Source organism: Notothenia rossii (assembly GCF_949606895.1).
Source record: "Notothenia rossii genome assembly, chromosome: 9".
In the NCBI taxonomy this organism is placed as follows: domain Eukaryota; kingdom Metazoa; phylum Chordata; class Actinopteri; order Perciformes; family Nototheniidae; genus Notothenia; species Notothenia rossii.
The window spans coordinates 72,307,222-72,321,266 of NC_136907.1; the positions used below are offsets into that span (position 1 = coordinate 72,307,222).

Below are 14,045 nucleotides of genomic sequence, written 5' to 3' on the forward strand. Positions count from 1 at the left end.
GTGTGTGTGTGTGTGTGTGTGTGTGTGTGTTGTTAGATCCTTGAACAGGTGGCAGCTTGCACAGCTGCCCCTGCCTGTGTGAACGGGAGAATCATGATTTGTATATGTAAAGCATTTGAGGCGTCGTAAAAAAACTGGATAAAGTGCAATATTAATGCTTTCCCTTTACCAAATGTACCATTTGAAGAGATGAGTATTTATTTTACCTAAAAAAGACCGACTCCAGTCTATGCCATTTCACAACAATGCACCCACTTTGGTAAAAATATCATCCAACACGTCGACACGACATTTTCATCATCCTAAAATGAATTTTGTGTTTAGTGTTAATCAAGACATGCAGGACACTAACATGCAGAACTAAGATTGTCAACAGTGTTAAACATTAAGTGATAAACATCAGCATGTTTGCATGATGAAGTGAAAATATAGCTACGTCTCAGCTTGCCTAGAACCTAAGAGTTTCTAATAATAATAAAAAAATAGAAGCATATTTTCCTTCATATTGCACAATAGCACATTTCAAAAGGTCAGTGTGTAATAGAAAAAACATACGTCTAAAATGAAAATAATGAGTTTCTGCCTCCAACCTAGATGAACCAGGGTCCTGAATATAAAGTGCCACAAGACAAATGTTTTTTATTTCTCCTGAAAGGCAGAGCGGGGGCGATTCATCACACCTGAACGCAGACTCAATCAAATGAAGAAAATAAGGCCGGCCATTCCCCAAGTTAACCAGGTTATGCATTATACATGCTTGCAAGAGGTTTCTAACACCTGGAATGACACCTCACTGTGGGTCATGTAAGATTGCCTTACTGTCTGGGAGAAATATTGCTGCTTCTAAAGGTGTTGCTGTGTGCTTAACAGAGGCTGACAGCTCACACAGCGGCTTTCACTCCGGACATAATCGCTTACGACAACCGGCACACGAGCATCACCTTGACCAGACCTCCACTATTCTGTCCATCCTTTGTCAGAGATTTTGGCAGCGTGCAGGACATTTTTGACACACTCGTCCAGGTCAATCACTGCCTTTTCTGATTGGCTGTGAAGAACTCACTGCTGGGGGGAATTTGAGCCGAAACGAGGCGTAATTCTGCAATCGCTGCCAGTCTTTCCTATGATTTGCATACATCTCTCCATGGGGAGGGGGCAGTGATTTAAGCAGGCTTGTCTGGAGGCAGAAGGAGGTGCAGACGTAGAGACTGGTGAAATACGTGATTGCCTCTGGGCCTGCGTTGTGTGGATGAAAACCTCCTGAGGCAGAGGGTGGCGCTCCGCATTTAACTGCCAATATCAGCGTGCTGAATACAAGGCATCCTCTTCTCATTAAGGACCGACGCGCCCATCGAAACTCCAAATCGAGATGCGTTGCAGCCCAAACTGAAAGCACTCTCCTCATTCCCCGTCAGACTGAAACGTTGCACGCATTTCTGCGAGAAAAATAAACGATTTTCCTGCGTGACTACCCAATGTGCACCAGTATAAGCACAGTTTCGGGGTTTTTCAGGCTGCTTACCTCAAACAACAAACAGACAGGTTTTTTTTTTACATTTTGATATGGTGGGAATTAAAATGCTTTGATATTTCAATTTCCATAAATTGTTCGGGGAATTTAAAGCAGAGAGGTGTTTGAAGGCAGAAGAATAGGATCACGGATATGGCTGTTTGGAATTACAAAGAAAGAGTGCACACCAGAGACCTCAAACAGGCGTTTTCAGAACAATCACAGAGAACCTGAGTTAATGAATAAAGAAATCCTCAAGGAGGCGCTTTGCTGTCTGAATGAGCGTTTATGAATACACCTTCATTATCGAGGTGAAGCTGCCTGATGGCGGGTTAACGTCAACTGAGGGTTTTAGAATATAAATGCAGAATAAATAACCTGTGAGAGACGTTATGACAAAAGGCTCATTGTAAAATATTAGATGCTTATGCTGTCATTGATGTTATCCACTTGTTGACTGGTCGATTAAATTATGTTCTAACAACATTAAAACTAAAGCTTCAGATTACCATTGTGAAGTTATTAACTGTTAACTGTGTTTAGTCACTTTATATCTTACAAATGGAAGTTTGATTGATACATTTTACTTCGAACAAGTAAAATAAATAATTACAAAACAAAAAGTAATGTTGCAGTGCATAGTCATGTAAGAGAAATCAAAACAAAAAATGACATTTACAACAACATCAGCATTAGCAACATAAACAGTCCCACATCTAGTGTTCGAAAAGGAGTGAGAAGAAGTATAATTTATTTAATCTCACCCCCTTGTCCCTAAATGATTTATTTATAATCTATAATATGCAATAATTAGTTTCTTGTTGTTTCCCCTTGATAACTGACATGTACTAACGTTTTCCTTTTTCCGTCATTTTCATTTTCAATTAGCTTTTTTAATGTTATCATCTGTCACTTTCAGCTGTAAGATTGGGTAAGACAAAGTAACGACAACTTTAAATTCTTTAAATTCAAGACCCCTGGTTCATCTTGAACCACCGTTTGGTGTTAAATAGATAGTGTTCTGTACAATATCTATTTAGCACCTTTAAGGTAACCAGCTGACAGACAATGTTAGCATTAGCAGTAAGAAAAGTAACAAGTTTGCTTACCTACTGTAATTGATGGGACTAAATATCAACTCATATCAAGTCTAGTAGAGGTGTGAAACTTTTTGAGGTTGAGTGAGGTTGCCATTTCTGATTGTGCATGCTGGTTAGTGTTAGTGTTTTTAGTCTGTGTGTCACTCACTTCCTGTTTGGGGATGCTAACGTAGCCCAGGTGAGGTTTGAAGGCCTTGTACGGCTGCTTGGAGAACATCCAGTGGCTGCTGAACGTCTGATCCAACACCGGCTTCAGCAGGAAGTACGGCTTCTCCGAGTAGTTCACCACCACCACGAAGAGCGACACCGCCACGATCAGACTGGTGGCGATCAACGACTTCTTCTGTGGAGAGAGAGAGAGATAGAGCACTTTAACAAGACGGAGACGTGCAGCAATCATTAAATAAAACTGATCGTTAAATCAAATGTCTTCATAGTTAGTACTTTAATAGCTTGAGTAAAATGAGTAGATGCTTTCCAGTTTCATCATCAATCTGCCAGCAGTAAAGGCTAACGGGTACCAACAACAAAAATACTTTGAAAAGGCAACTAAAGTGTAGAGCAACAATGGATATACTGTATAAAAACAAAAAGTATATTGTTCAACGCAACAAATACACAATATACTGTAGCACCCAGGCAAGAAAAGAGGTGATGACTGAGAAACATTTTGGCTGCATATACACAAATTGTATGTAAAAGTTGTGAGATAGATTTGCATTCTTCACACACACAGCATTATACTCTATACGTGCAGAAAACCTGCTGAAAAAAATCCAGTCACAGCTTTAACTTTTAGCACCTCTGAGCTAAAAAGTGTTTCATTGTCATTTTTCTTTTTTATCAATTTAACAACGATGACACACAGTAACCTCTTAAGTTGTATTGAGTATGAAAATATCCTTCACTTGTACACATGTGTCTCGTTGGCAGAGGTTTATACCAGCTTATTGACACACACGTTCCCTATCTTAACAATTATTAACAACTCTTTTTGCCAGGTCCACCACTTAAAGGTGGGGTAGGTAAGTTTGAGAAACCGGCTCGAGATACACTTTTTGTTATATTCCATGGAATTCTCTTAACATCCCGATAGCAATGAATATCTGAAGTGCTTTGACAAAAAATCCATTAAAAAAATGTCATCAGTGGAAGCCGTAGTGCTGTAAAAAGCACGACCAATCATCTGAGCCGGCCCGGCTAAAATAACTGGATGGCCTACCTGCCTGTCAGCCTTCCATCTGTGCACAAACTTATCTCGTGCCCTCATTGGTCATGTGCGCGTTTGTGTGTGTTGGAGGAGGGGCTCTGTAAGGAAGTGGCAGATTTTTTCCGGCTGTGTATTTTCAAATTCTAGCGCACTCGAGCTGGTTTCTCCAAAATTACCTACCCCACCTTTAAGATAGGATGGAAAGATCTTAACCAATCCTACATTTTTGCAAAGTCATTCATATTCCACAAGGGATAAATCCCACTGACTCTTGAGATTTTTTTACTTTCCATTTGTGCCACCAGCAGGTTGTCAGAGTGAGAAATCTTGACATCCAAAAGATTGATTGCCATGAAATGTGTCAAAGACAGTCAGGGTCCCAAGAGGATCAATTTAACTGACTTTGGGGACCCATTGACCCATCAAGGTTTTTACTTAGGCAGTGAATGATCTGATCATCTACTTGATGAATTTGCTCAAATTATACACACATTCATATTTCACAGACAATTTAATTTTACGACTTTGGTGACTTTTCATTTAACGCCATTGTCAGGTCAAAGCTTTTCTTTTCTTATAGGAAATATCAGCTTGTTAGTATGCTGATGTTAGCATTTAACTCACAGGCTCACAGAGCCACTAGCATGACTGAAGACTCAAGAGTCAAAGGCGCATGCGTTGCTATCTACTTTTCTGTTATAGCATCTCTACCAAGAATGCAAACAATTGCATCAGCGTCATTGTTTCATATATTGCAATATAGCAAAAGAATGGAGGTGAGAGGGATTGTGGCTCGACAGACGGAGCGGGAGTGATGAATAATGGATAAGAGATGGAGGGCGAGGAAAGGTCTCACAGAGGAGAAGCTATTGGCACGGCAGAGCTGGAGGGATCAATGCACAGAAGTGAAAAAGAATCAGACAGAGATGGAAAAATGTGTGGTGTGCCATGACATCTCGGAGCCTGGGGTGATGGATAGATTTCAGGCAGAGTTGGAGACTTTTTTTTATTTCTTTTTTTTCCCCAGGAAACTTCAATAACGTGCTGCTAATCTAACACACAACACCGGTGGGAATCTCCAGATATTTTGGGAAGGTGGTGCTTCGCAAATTCTTTGAAGTTGTCTGATGGTGAGAAGATTGAATGTGGCTCGGTGTAATGGTGAAGCCCCACAGCCGAAGTGCCATCACCGCCTCTCGCTCTGATCTGCAACATCAAACATCCCAAAGGGGGCTTCACTTCTCAGAGACAAGATCAAACATGTGAGGGGGGGGGGGGGGGGGTGAAAGAGACGGTGACCATTTGCTGCCCCAACGAGACTCTCATTTACGAATTGCACGTATGTTACATCATGCCATCATTTCATAGTGTTACCGCCAATCTTGGATCACAATCAAAAAATGTGATCCTGCATAAAACGACACAAAAAGGACTTTCACAAGATAATACGCCACTTTCCTGAAAGGACACTTAGTCAGTTTTATGTCACCCCAAAAGTAAGATAGAAATGGCAGGTCATTTTCTGAAAATGAGCTGTAATAGCTAGTCATCAGGAGTCCATTATGGAGCATGAAACCAATCCATTATAACGCAAGAGGCTTCTTAAGGACGGTAGAGGGAAGAAAAGAAAAAGGAAACAACCCTCGTCTCAGTCTGCAGAGCTTCAACATCCATCTGTTCTCATGGCGGCAGAACATTTCCTTGTCTCCTTCAAACTCACTCCGGCCACAAATCACAAGGGGAATGATGTGTCAAAGTGTGGAGGTGATTGGACGGCTGGTGGTGGGCATAGCGAGGTGCTGAACCTCCACTCGTTTCAGTGCGAGACTCACGACTCCTCTAGGGTTCAGCCATCCATCAGAGCAATCACCAGTCGGCCTGTTGAGCCGTCAGACAGAGCAAGATAGGCCTGGCGTTGAGGAAGGAGTACATTGTGGGAGTTTTGGAGCGCCGGCAGAAAAGGGGACCATTAACATCAGCAGAGCGGCAATAAAGTTTCAACATAAGAGCCTTTGGTCAATATTAAAACATTTCTGCTTGAGGAATATGACTCCGTAAGCGAATGCAATGACCTTGTTGGTGACCATCACCACCGAAAGCTTTGAGTTGGATATTTTTTTAAAGGTTGTTAAACCTACTCTGAGGAGGTATTGATCTCAGTTTACTGACAGACCACGTGGGATCATTGGGACACGGGAGGGCAACGGTTTTCCACTGATTTTTCATGCAGTGTGAAAAATGTGGATGTCAGACAGAAGACTTTCAGGAAAATATTGATTCCGCCTCTTATTTTTATCCTTAGTGAATAAACTGATTTATTGGGGGAAGTTGAAACGCATTACCAACATATCATCGCCCTGGTGTAGGGGGGAAATAGGGAAGGGAACAATGTCTGGTGTGATCCTATTGCAAGATGTTCTGTAGTTTTCACATTGTTATTATAATTATTCAATGTCAGACTTGTACTGGGAGACTTGTACTCGGTTTAAGGACATGTACTTAGGTAAATTATCTGAATACTTCCTTCACCACTGGTAGAAACATGTTCAGTATAAGAAAGTTACTGTGTTTGTTATCTACAGGCAAACAAAAAGCAGAATTCCCCTCCTTAACGTGCACCAAATAGGCAATAGATCTGGAAATTACAGAAAGATAAACAGAAAAGTACCCCATTCATTTGAGTGATGAATAAAAATATGAAGCACATTAGCTGTTAATTTCCCCAAACATATTGTGCAATCAACATTTCACCTCCATCAGGCTCTATCTGGGCATGAAGAGAATACGATTTCCCACAAAGACTTACGCTCCAGCTCAGTAAATAACAGAACCACCCTGTAGTTCAATCCGAAACACTAATCGCAATGGGTATTATTGGCATAATGAGACGCTGAACCTGAAGAAAATGGCTGATGAAAAAACATATCTGGTAGCTATATTCGAGAGCCTCCTGGGCAATGGGTAAAAAAAACTGAAAATTACATTTGCAATGCAAAAGGGCGACCTCCCCGGCACCTGATTCCCGCCACCACGGTCCAGCGAGCAGTTAAAATCCAATTTCAATTAGGGCGTTTGAGAACATATTTACTGAGTCTTTCTCTCACTCTTCCTCCTACTCTTTTAGTGTTGTTCTCCAGGGGCAGGAGACAGGAGTGGAAACAAAGAGCCACTCTCCAGATTGAGAGTGGGGGTCCAGACACACATTACTTAATTCTTGTCATATTCCCAGCAAAGGTCTCGCCTCAAAAGTCATCTAAGTACGAGATAACAAACTATTATTTTCCCGGAGGAGGAGGTTGAACTCTCGGCTGCCGGTAAAACCGTCACGCACAACTTCCCTCTCCAAATTTCCCTCGCAGGAGCTCCGACTGCCACAAGAACTGTGCGAGAGAATTAATTCAATTTGTAGATGTTATTGAATATATAGTAGGCTTATGACTGTATGATTAATTTAATTCATGAGCTATTTACACAAGTCTCCTGGGGCTTTACTCATCACAAAGGCACTTATTTGTTTTCTTTCTAGTTGACTTGCAAGTAAAAAAGCTGCATTGGAAGGAAGCTTTTTCTACGGAGAAGTAAAAATGTATTTGCAGCCAGTTGCATTATATTTCTAAGTTATGACATACAAACTCCAGCTGGCCCCCTTTGGCAGAGGAAAGAAAGAAACGCCTCCCTAGTAACTTTGCATAGATACGAGTCAGTATAGTCAAGGTCAGACACTTTAGGGGACAAATTTTTTTTTAAAAACGACATTTTAAAGAGATTGTCACTGCATTTCAAAACTGGATTTTATTTTCCTGCAGACTCAATTCAAGATTAATATGACGAGACAAGAGGGACTTTTCGTTTCACCGAACAATGTATCAGTTCCATTGAATGTTTTCTATGAAAAAGTATCTGTAAAATATGCAAAACAGCTGATAACTTTATCTCAGGAAAGTGTAGCGAAGTCAAAGAAGGGAAAAAATCCCAATAATTTAAATCGCTCAGAGCCCTTTACTCGTTCCTTAACAAAAGTCAGTTCTAAAATTAAAGTTTAACAATGCTTAATGAACAAAATAAAACAAACTATATAATCAAGCAGGGCCATATGGTCAACAGAGAATGCCTGAAACTAGCTCACCCTCTGAAATTCCACAAATCCTGACATACAGGTGCATTAAATACAATAAACCACACCTAGGTGACAATTGCCGGCAGCGATAACCGATTACAAATAATAAGCGATAGCTAAATAAGCATTTTGGCTTCTACAGTATCGGAAATGTAAATCCCAAACCTACTTAATGGTAGTCAATCTATTATATTTGTATTTACTTGCACATCTCAAAACATTCTCTTTCACTATTTCATATGTTTTATTTGTTCTATGTCCTAAATATATTCATGTTGCACTATTGGATGAGCCTGTGACCTACGTTTTTCATTTCCATATCTACACTGTGGCTAATGGGCAAATGACAATAAAGCTTTGAATCTTGAATCTAAATGTTACAGTCAAACACTCAGTTTCTTCTTTAATCGTTTCACTGCATGTTTAAACTGAATTAGATCTGAACTACTGTAAAGAAAGAGCAGTACGCTTGTCTTCACACATTGAGAAGGGCACTGAAGGAGCTGCAGCAAAGTTCATCTCCTGACGTGAAGATGTTGCATCGTGCTGGTCCCTGCAGAGTCCAGCAGAGGGGGCCGTCCCCCCACTCAGCGGTCTGCTGCACCCGGAGGAGCCCCTGCTGCTGCCTTGCATCTTAAAAGAGGATGTGACTAATGCTCAGCTCTGGAGAAACACCCACTTCCATTTCTCTAGTCCCATATAGTGTGTCTATGGGGCAGATTGCAGCAGCAGGAGGTTTGTTTGTGCATAAAGTGCTTTCAACAAGACCAGAAACTCATGCAAATACTGAAGAGTGTTTACCCTGCATACACAAACCCTCCAGCTCATTTATTTATATTGTACCCTGCAGAGTGTTGTTAAGTTTGCATGTGTCCCGATCCAAGTGGCAGCAAGATTGATAACATTTTAAACCAAAATAACAATATGCAAAAGATTCTCCAAGCTTTGCACACCATCAAGATTGAGTGGAGAACAGTGAGTGGGACTTCTGGTGCCTTTCATTTCCATACCAGACATTAGTGTACACAGACAATGCACTATGTCACACTGTGTGCAAAACGATGTTGAAGAATGTTGTTATTAATAATGCAGTGGTAGATGACGTAACCCTTATCGTCAATTAAAGTCTACTCAGCAAACCAGATTTGTCTTTTATGCTTAATACCAAACGTCCTCAAGTTGGAAGTATTCTTTTTAGAAAAAAACTGGTTCTTTTTTTAGCCTCAAACTATAATTTCAATAAAAATATAGACAAGACATCTCAACACTTTTCAGATGGAGCTTCTAAAATCCTTACAGACAACTAGAATGTTCTTAGTAAGAGGTCATTAACTGACACGGTTTACAACATGTTGAATTTCATAAGATAATCATATATTTTGTATGTAAAGTCTTCAACTGAAAAATACCTAGTAACTCCAGAGCTCAATAAATAAATTGCAGTTAATTAAGTACAATATTTACCTCTGAACAGTGGAGTAGAAGTGTGAAGTAGCATAAAATGGAAACACATGTACCTTAAACCTGTACTAGAGTGCAGCACTAGAGTCAATAGAGTACCTATCCAACACCAGGAGGAGGACACTCTAGGGCTGAACGATACATCGTGTCATGATGGCGATAACCGCGATATGCGCATGTGCGATATTCACATCGCAGGGACGTGCGATTTTATTCATTTTTTATAATATATATATATTTTTTTTCAAAATATTTTAGGACGTGTGATATTAAGTATGTAAATTAACTCAAACACGTCATGTTACAATTATTTTGCTGCTTGCTACAAAAGGAACACTTGCGCGGCTCTCATGTCAGGGCAGGGTATATGCAGGAATCCTGAGGTCAAATTTAATACCTTTTAAGAACTTTTTTAAGACCCTTTCCATACATTTTAAGACCTCATCGCAACTTTGAGTTCTAACCGGTTACATTGGCGACACACTTTACCTCACATTTACTATATTGATTGTAACTTAAGATAGCACAACTAAACAGAGTGCAGACAGACTACTGAAGCCTCCTTTCCACATGAACTTCAACCTCTCTGTGAAGGTTTAATGCAGTATGCTGCTTTGTTGCTTCTGTACTCGGTGCTCTTTCATTCCAGTAAAACTCCTCAGAAACCATTAGAAACCAGTATTTGACCAATAAACAAAATAATTGACAAAACTTTTAACTATGAAATATATTAAACTTTGGTGAGCTTCAGCGGGGTAATGCCATATAGGAGCTCCCTCACAAATACCCAGGGGTTAAATTGGGCTGGGGCTGTCCGGGGCTAAGCCCTGGCAAATAGGACGATGCTCTGACGTCATCACCCTCACACATTTGTCATATGTTTACAAAAAAACAAATATATGTTAAGACTTTTCTCGTTCTTAATATAGACTATATTAGGGTCGATATGTGTTGACTTTACTTTAAAATAGCAGATCTCTGTGACCGGATATAGTTTGGCTTAGACCCCGGCCCCACGAGGACGCATACGGTAAAACGCATACGCAAGCGCAAAAAAGTCTTCCGTTCACACGCATTCGATTCATTAATGTGTACGTTCACACTAGACCGCTGGAAATGCTGGAAATGCTGTAGTACATGCCAGGCCTGTAAGTGGCGCTGCTTCCGCCACAAAATACACCAAAAGCAGCGAAGAAGACCCCGGAGCATGGTTGCCCTTCTGTTTATTCTCCGCGGTGGAGGGCGTGTTCTCCTGCTGTATATCTCTCAGGTAGTCCACCAGCAGATGAAAAACACCCACCTCTCCGCCTCTTCCAAGGAACGAGGGGACCGTGCGGCCGAGTTTCCGTTAAAAAAATGTTCCACCGGTCAACATGTCCGTTAAAGTTTAAATCTTCCGTACAAAATTAGAAAAGTGCCGATCAGAGGTCTTCTTTGTTATTATAAAACAAATTGATAACGACTCTGTTCTCTGTATAATAATATTTAATAAACGGTGCCTGCCTCTCTTTTCCTCCCCCTCTTCTGACAGCCCAGCAGCAGCAGGAGACGTGGGGAGAGGGAGGCGGGCTATTTCATCGTAATCAGAAAATGATCATATAGGGCTTACACAAGGAGCCGTTGGACCCCCAGAGCGTTGCGTATGCCGGTCTACCCACCTTGGGACCCACCGCGACGAAACTTAAAATAGGAAGCAGCATTTTACGGCGCGCTATGGGGGCCGCCTTGAGGGGGTTTCCCGACATGTCGTTTCAGTAAATTAAAAGGGTGTTTCATGTTGTCGTTGCTGTGGGACTTCTTAATAACTTGGAAAATGCCGTTTAATACTTTTTAATAGCCTTAATTTTCGCTAAATTGATTTATCAACTTTTAATACCTTTTAAGACCCCGCGGACACCCTGCAGGGGTACTTGAGTGAGTGACATGCAGGCTCTGCATGCACAGCAAACCACCAATCACAATCATTCTTGATCAGATCACAGCAGGCCCCGCCCCGCTAGTTTGCAGACCATCAAACACCGGTAAAAAATGAGCGAGCCACAGGAGGACAATACCGGCGTGAATGAAGATTTACTTCCAAAAAGAAAAGCAACATCTGCCATCTGGAAGTATTTTGGATACAAAAAGGTTCTTCTCTTCTTCATTCACAGATGAATCCCCTTATTTGAGGGGAAGCAACATGCATTATCATGACATGTTAGATCATGACTTAAGGTATGATGAGTCAACCAGTTAAGATCCAGACGTCCGTGACTAAAATCCTTCATCCGGTTAAATATAGTTAAAAAAAACGCAATATATATCGCAGGGGAAAAAAATATCGCAATATGTCAATTTTTTTCAATATCGTGCAACCCTAGTCTACTCTCCTCTTTCTGTATCTTTACATTTAAATCAAGTGCTTTCTTTCCTTCCTCGAGTCCAACACTTCCTGATGCTGATGCCCTTGATGTGTGCTACTTCTGTAGTATCACCCTTATCAGCGATGACATATGAAAAGGAAAATCCTTCAATCCAGGTCAAATGAACTCTAATCTGCTCTGCTGGCATGATACAGCTTCATTATAGAGCGCGGCATCACAGAGAGTCTTAATCTGGCCCGAACAAAATTAGAGATCTGTTTGATTAATGTGTGAACGAGACTCTGCAGGGGGGGTGTGTGTGTGTGTGTGTGTGTGTGTGTGTGTGTGTGTGTGTCTGTGTCTGTGTGTGTCTGTGTCTGTGTCTGTGTCTGTGTGTGTGTGTGTGTGTGTGTGTGTGTGTGATAATTACATTCACATGCAGTAGTGCACTTAAAGGTAGGGTAGGTAAGAATGGAGATACCAGCTCGAGTGCGCTAGAATTTGAAAGTATGCAACTAAAAAAAATCTGCCCCTTCCTTCAGACTTCCTTACAGAGCCCCTCCTCCAACACGCACAAACGCACACATGAACAATGAGGGCACGAGATAAGTTTGTGCACAGATAGAAGGCTGAGAGGCAGGTAGGCCATCCAGTTATCTGACCCGGGCCGGCGCCACGGCTTCCACAGATGAAATATGTATATATGTCTCAAAAGACAAAGTAGTTTGAAGATTTTAAATGCGGAAATTATTCACATTACTTATTGAAGTTAATGCGGTCGTCTGTCAAGCAGAAAGGGTGGTGGGTTTCGATCCTAGCCCCTGCAGTGCAACATGTCGATGTATCCTTGGGCAAGATACTTAACCGATGTCATGGCCGTGTGTGTGTGTGTGTGTGTGTGTGTGTGTGTGTGTGTGTGTGTGTGTGTGTGTGTGTGTGTGTGTGTGTGTGTGTGTGTGTGTGTGTGTGTGTGTGTGTGTGTGTGAAGCAGTCAAAACCCATTTGACTAATGCATATCTGACATCAAATGGAACATAATCTGCATAAGTATAAAGGATTAAACACTCTATAATATGCAATCCCCCTTCTGGATCCTGAAAACTTTTGGGAGGAGGTTTTTTTTTTTGCTTCTAAACACCACCATATGTTCACAAAGAGAGTTTGGTGAAGCTCTATATTATGCTCCGCTGCGTAGGCTGCTGCTCGCTCACTTGAGAAAGTGAAGAATTTGTCAAAGGGAAGAAAGAAAAATGGGCTCTTTGAGGAGCGGAGGAGATGCAGGGTGAGTCTACCCGTCAGAAACAAGCTGCATTGAGATTTTACACTAGATGCCGTTATGATGCTGCAATAAAGACTTCCTGCTGTATGGAGAGAGATACACCTCTGTCTATTCCCTTCAAAAACCCTTTAAACTACTGCCTGGATAGGATTCTGTGTTTCACTTTATATTAGGTATATGCAGGAATCCTGAAGTCAGATGTAATACCCTTTAAGACCTTTTTTAAGACCCTTTCCATACATTACACACGTTACCTTGGCAACACACTTTACCTGACATTGACTATATACAGTATTGATTGTCCTTCCTCCTTATCTTCCAACCATTTGGACGCAGACTTGCATTTCCCCATAACGATGTTGCTTAGCAACCGGCGTAAACGGACCTTCGCGCGCTATCAAGCAGTGAGCGTGTGATGTCCTGTTCAGATGACGTCAAATCCAACGGGATGCCATAAATAAACTACACAGAATCACACTACACACCTACGCAATGATTACATTCAGGCAGACTGTAGAATACAACCTCTTTGGACCATTTATATACTTATTGAAAACAAGCTACAAAATGTAATACCTTGGAAAATGCCGTTTATTGCTTTTTAATAGCCTTAATTTTCGCTGAATTGATTTATCAACTTTTAATACTTTTTAAGACCCCGCGGACACCCTGATTAGGATGCTAACAAACATTTAACCATAAATAAATAGGAGAAGCAGTTATAATGTTCTGACTACAAAGCAGGAAGCATTTAGCGTTCTAAAAGACAAATTAGAAGCCAAAGCAGCGGACTAGTTTAAAAAGAAAAAAACGTAAGAACTTAACATAAACTATTTCTTTTTTTAAGGGACTGAAAAACTTGGTTCAAAAATTGAATTTGAATAATGAAAGTGAACTAGTTCATTTTCATATGTGTGAACTTAAGTTGGAGTTAGCTCTTGTAAAGTATGAACTTGAACAACAATGTAAAAAGTATTGCTGTCCATTTACATCTTTAAACACGGCGTTGTTAACAATGTTAAAGCT

At 40.9% G+C, this 14,045-nt stretch overlaps 1 protein-coding gene across 1 annotated transcript in view; it reads right to left on the minus strand.

The window, feature by feature from the left end:
- The window catches only part of st6galnac3 (ST6 (alpha-N-acetyl-neuraminyl-2,3-beta-galactosyl-1,3)-N-acetylgalactosaminide alpha-2,6-sialyltransferase 3), a 79,772-nt gene that overhangs the window by 51,315 nt on the left and 14,412 nt on the right, over nt 1-14,045 (minus strand). Inside the window, exon 2 of the mRNA XM_079651363.1 lies at nt 2,759-2,953. Coding sequence (XP_079507489.1) covers nt 2,759-2,953 — 195 coding nt within the window. The remainder of the gene's footprint in view (nt 1-2,758; nt 2,954-14,045) is intronic.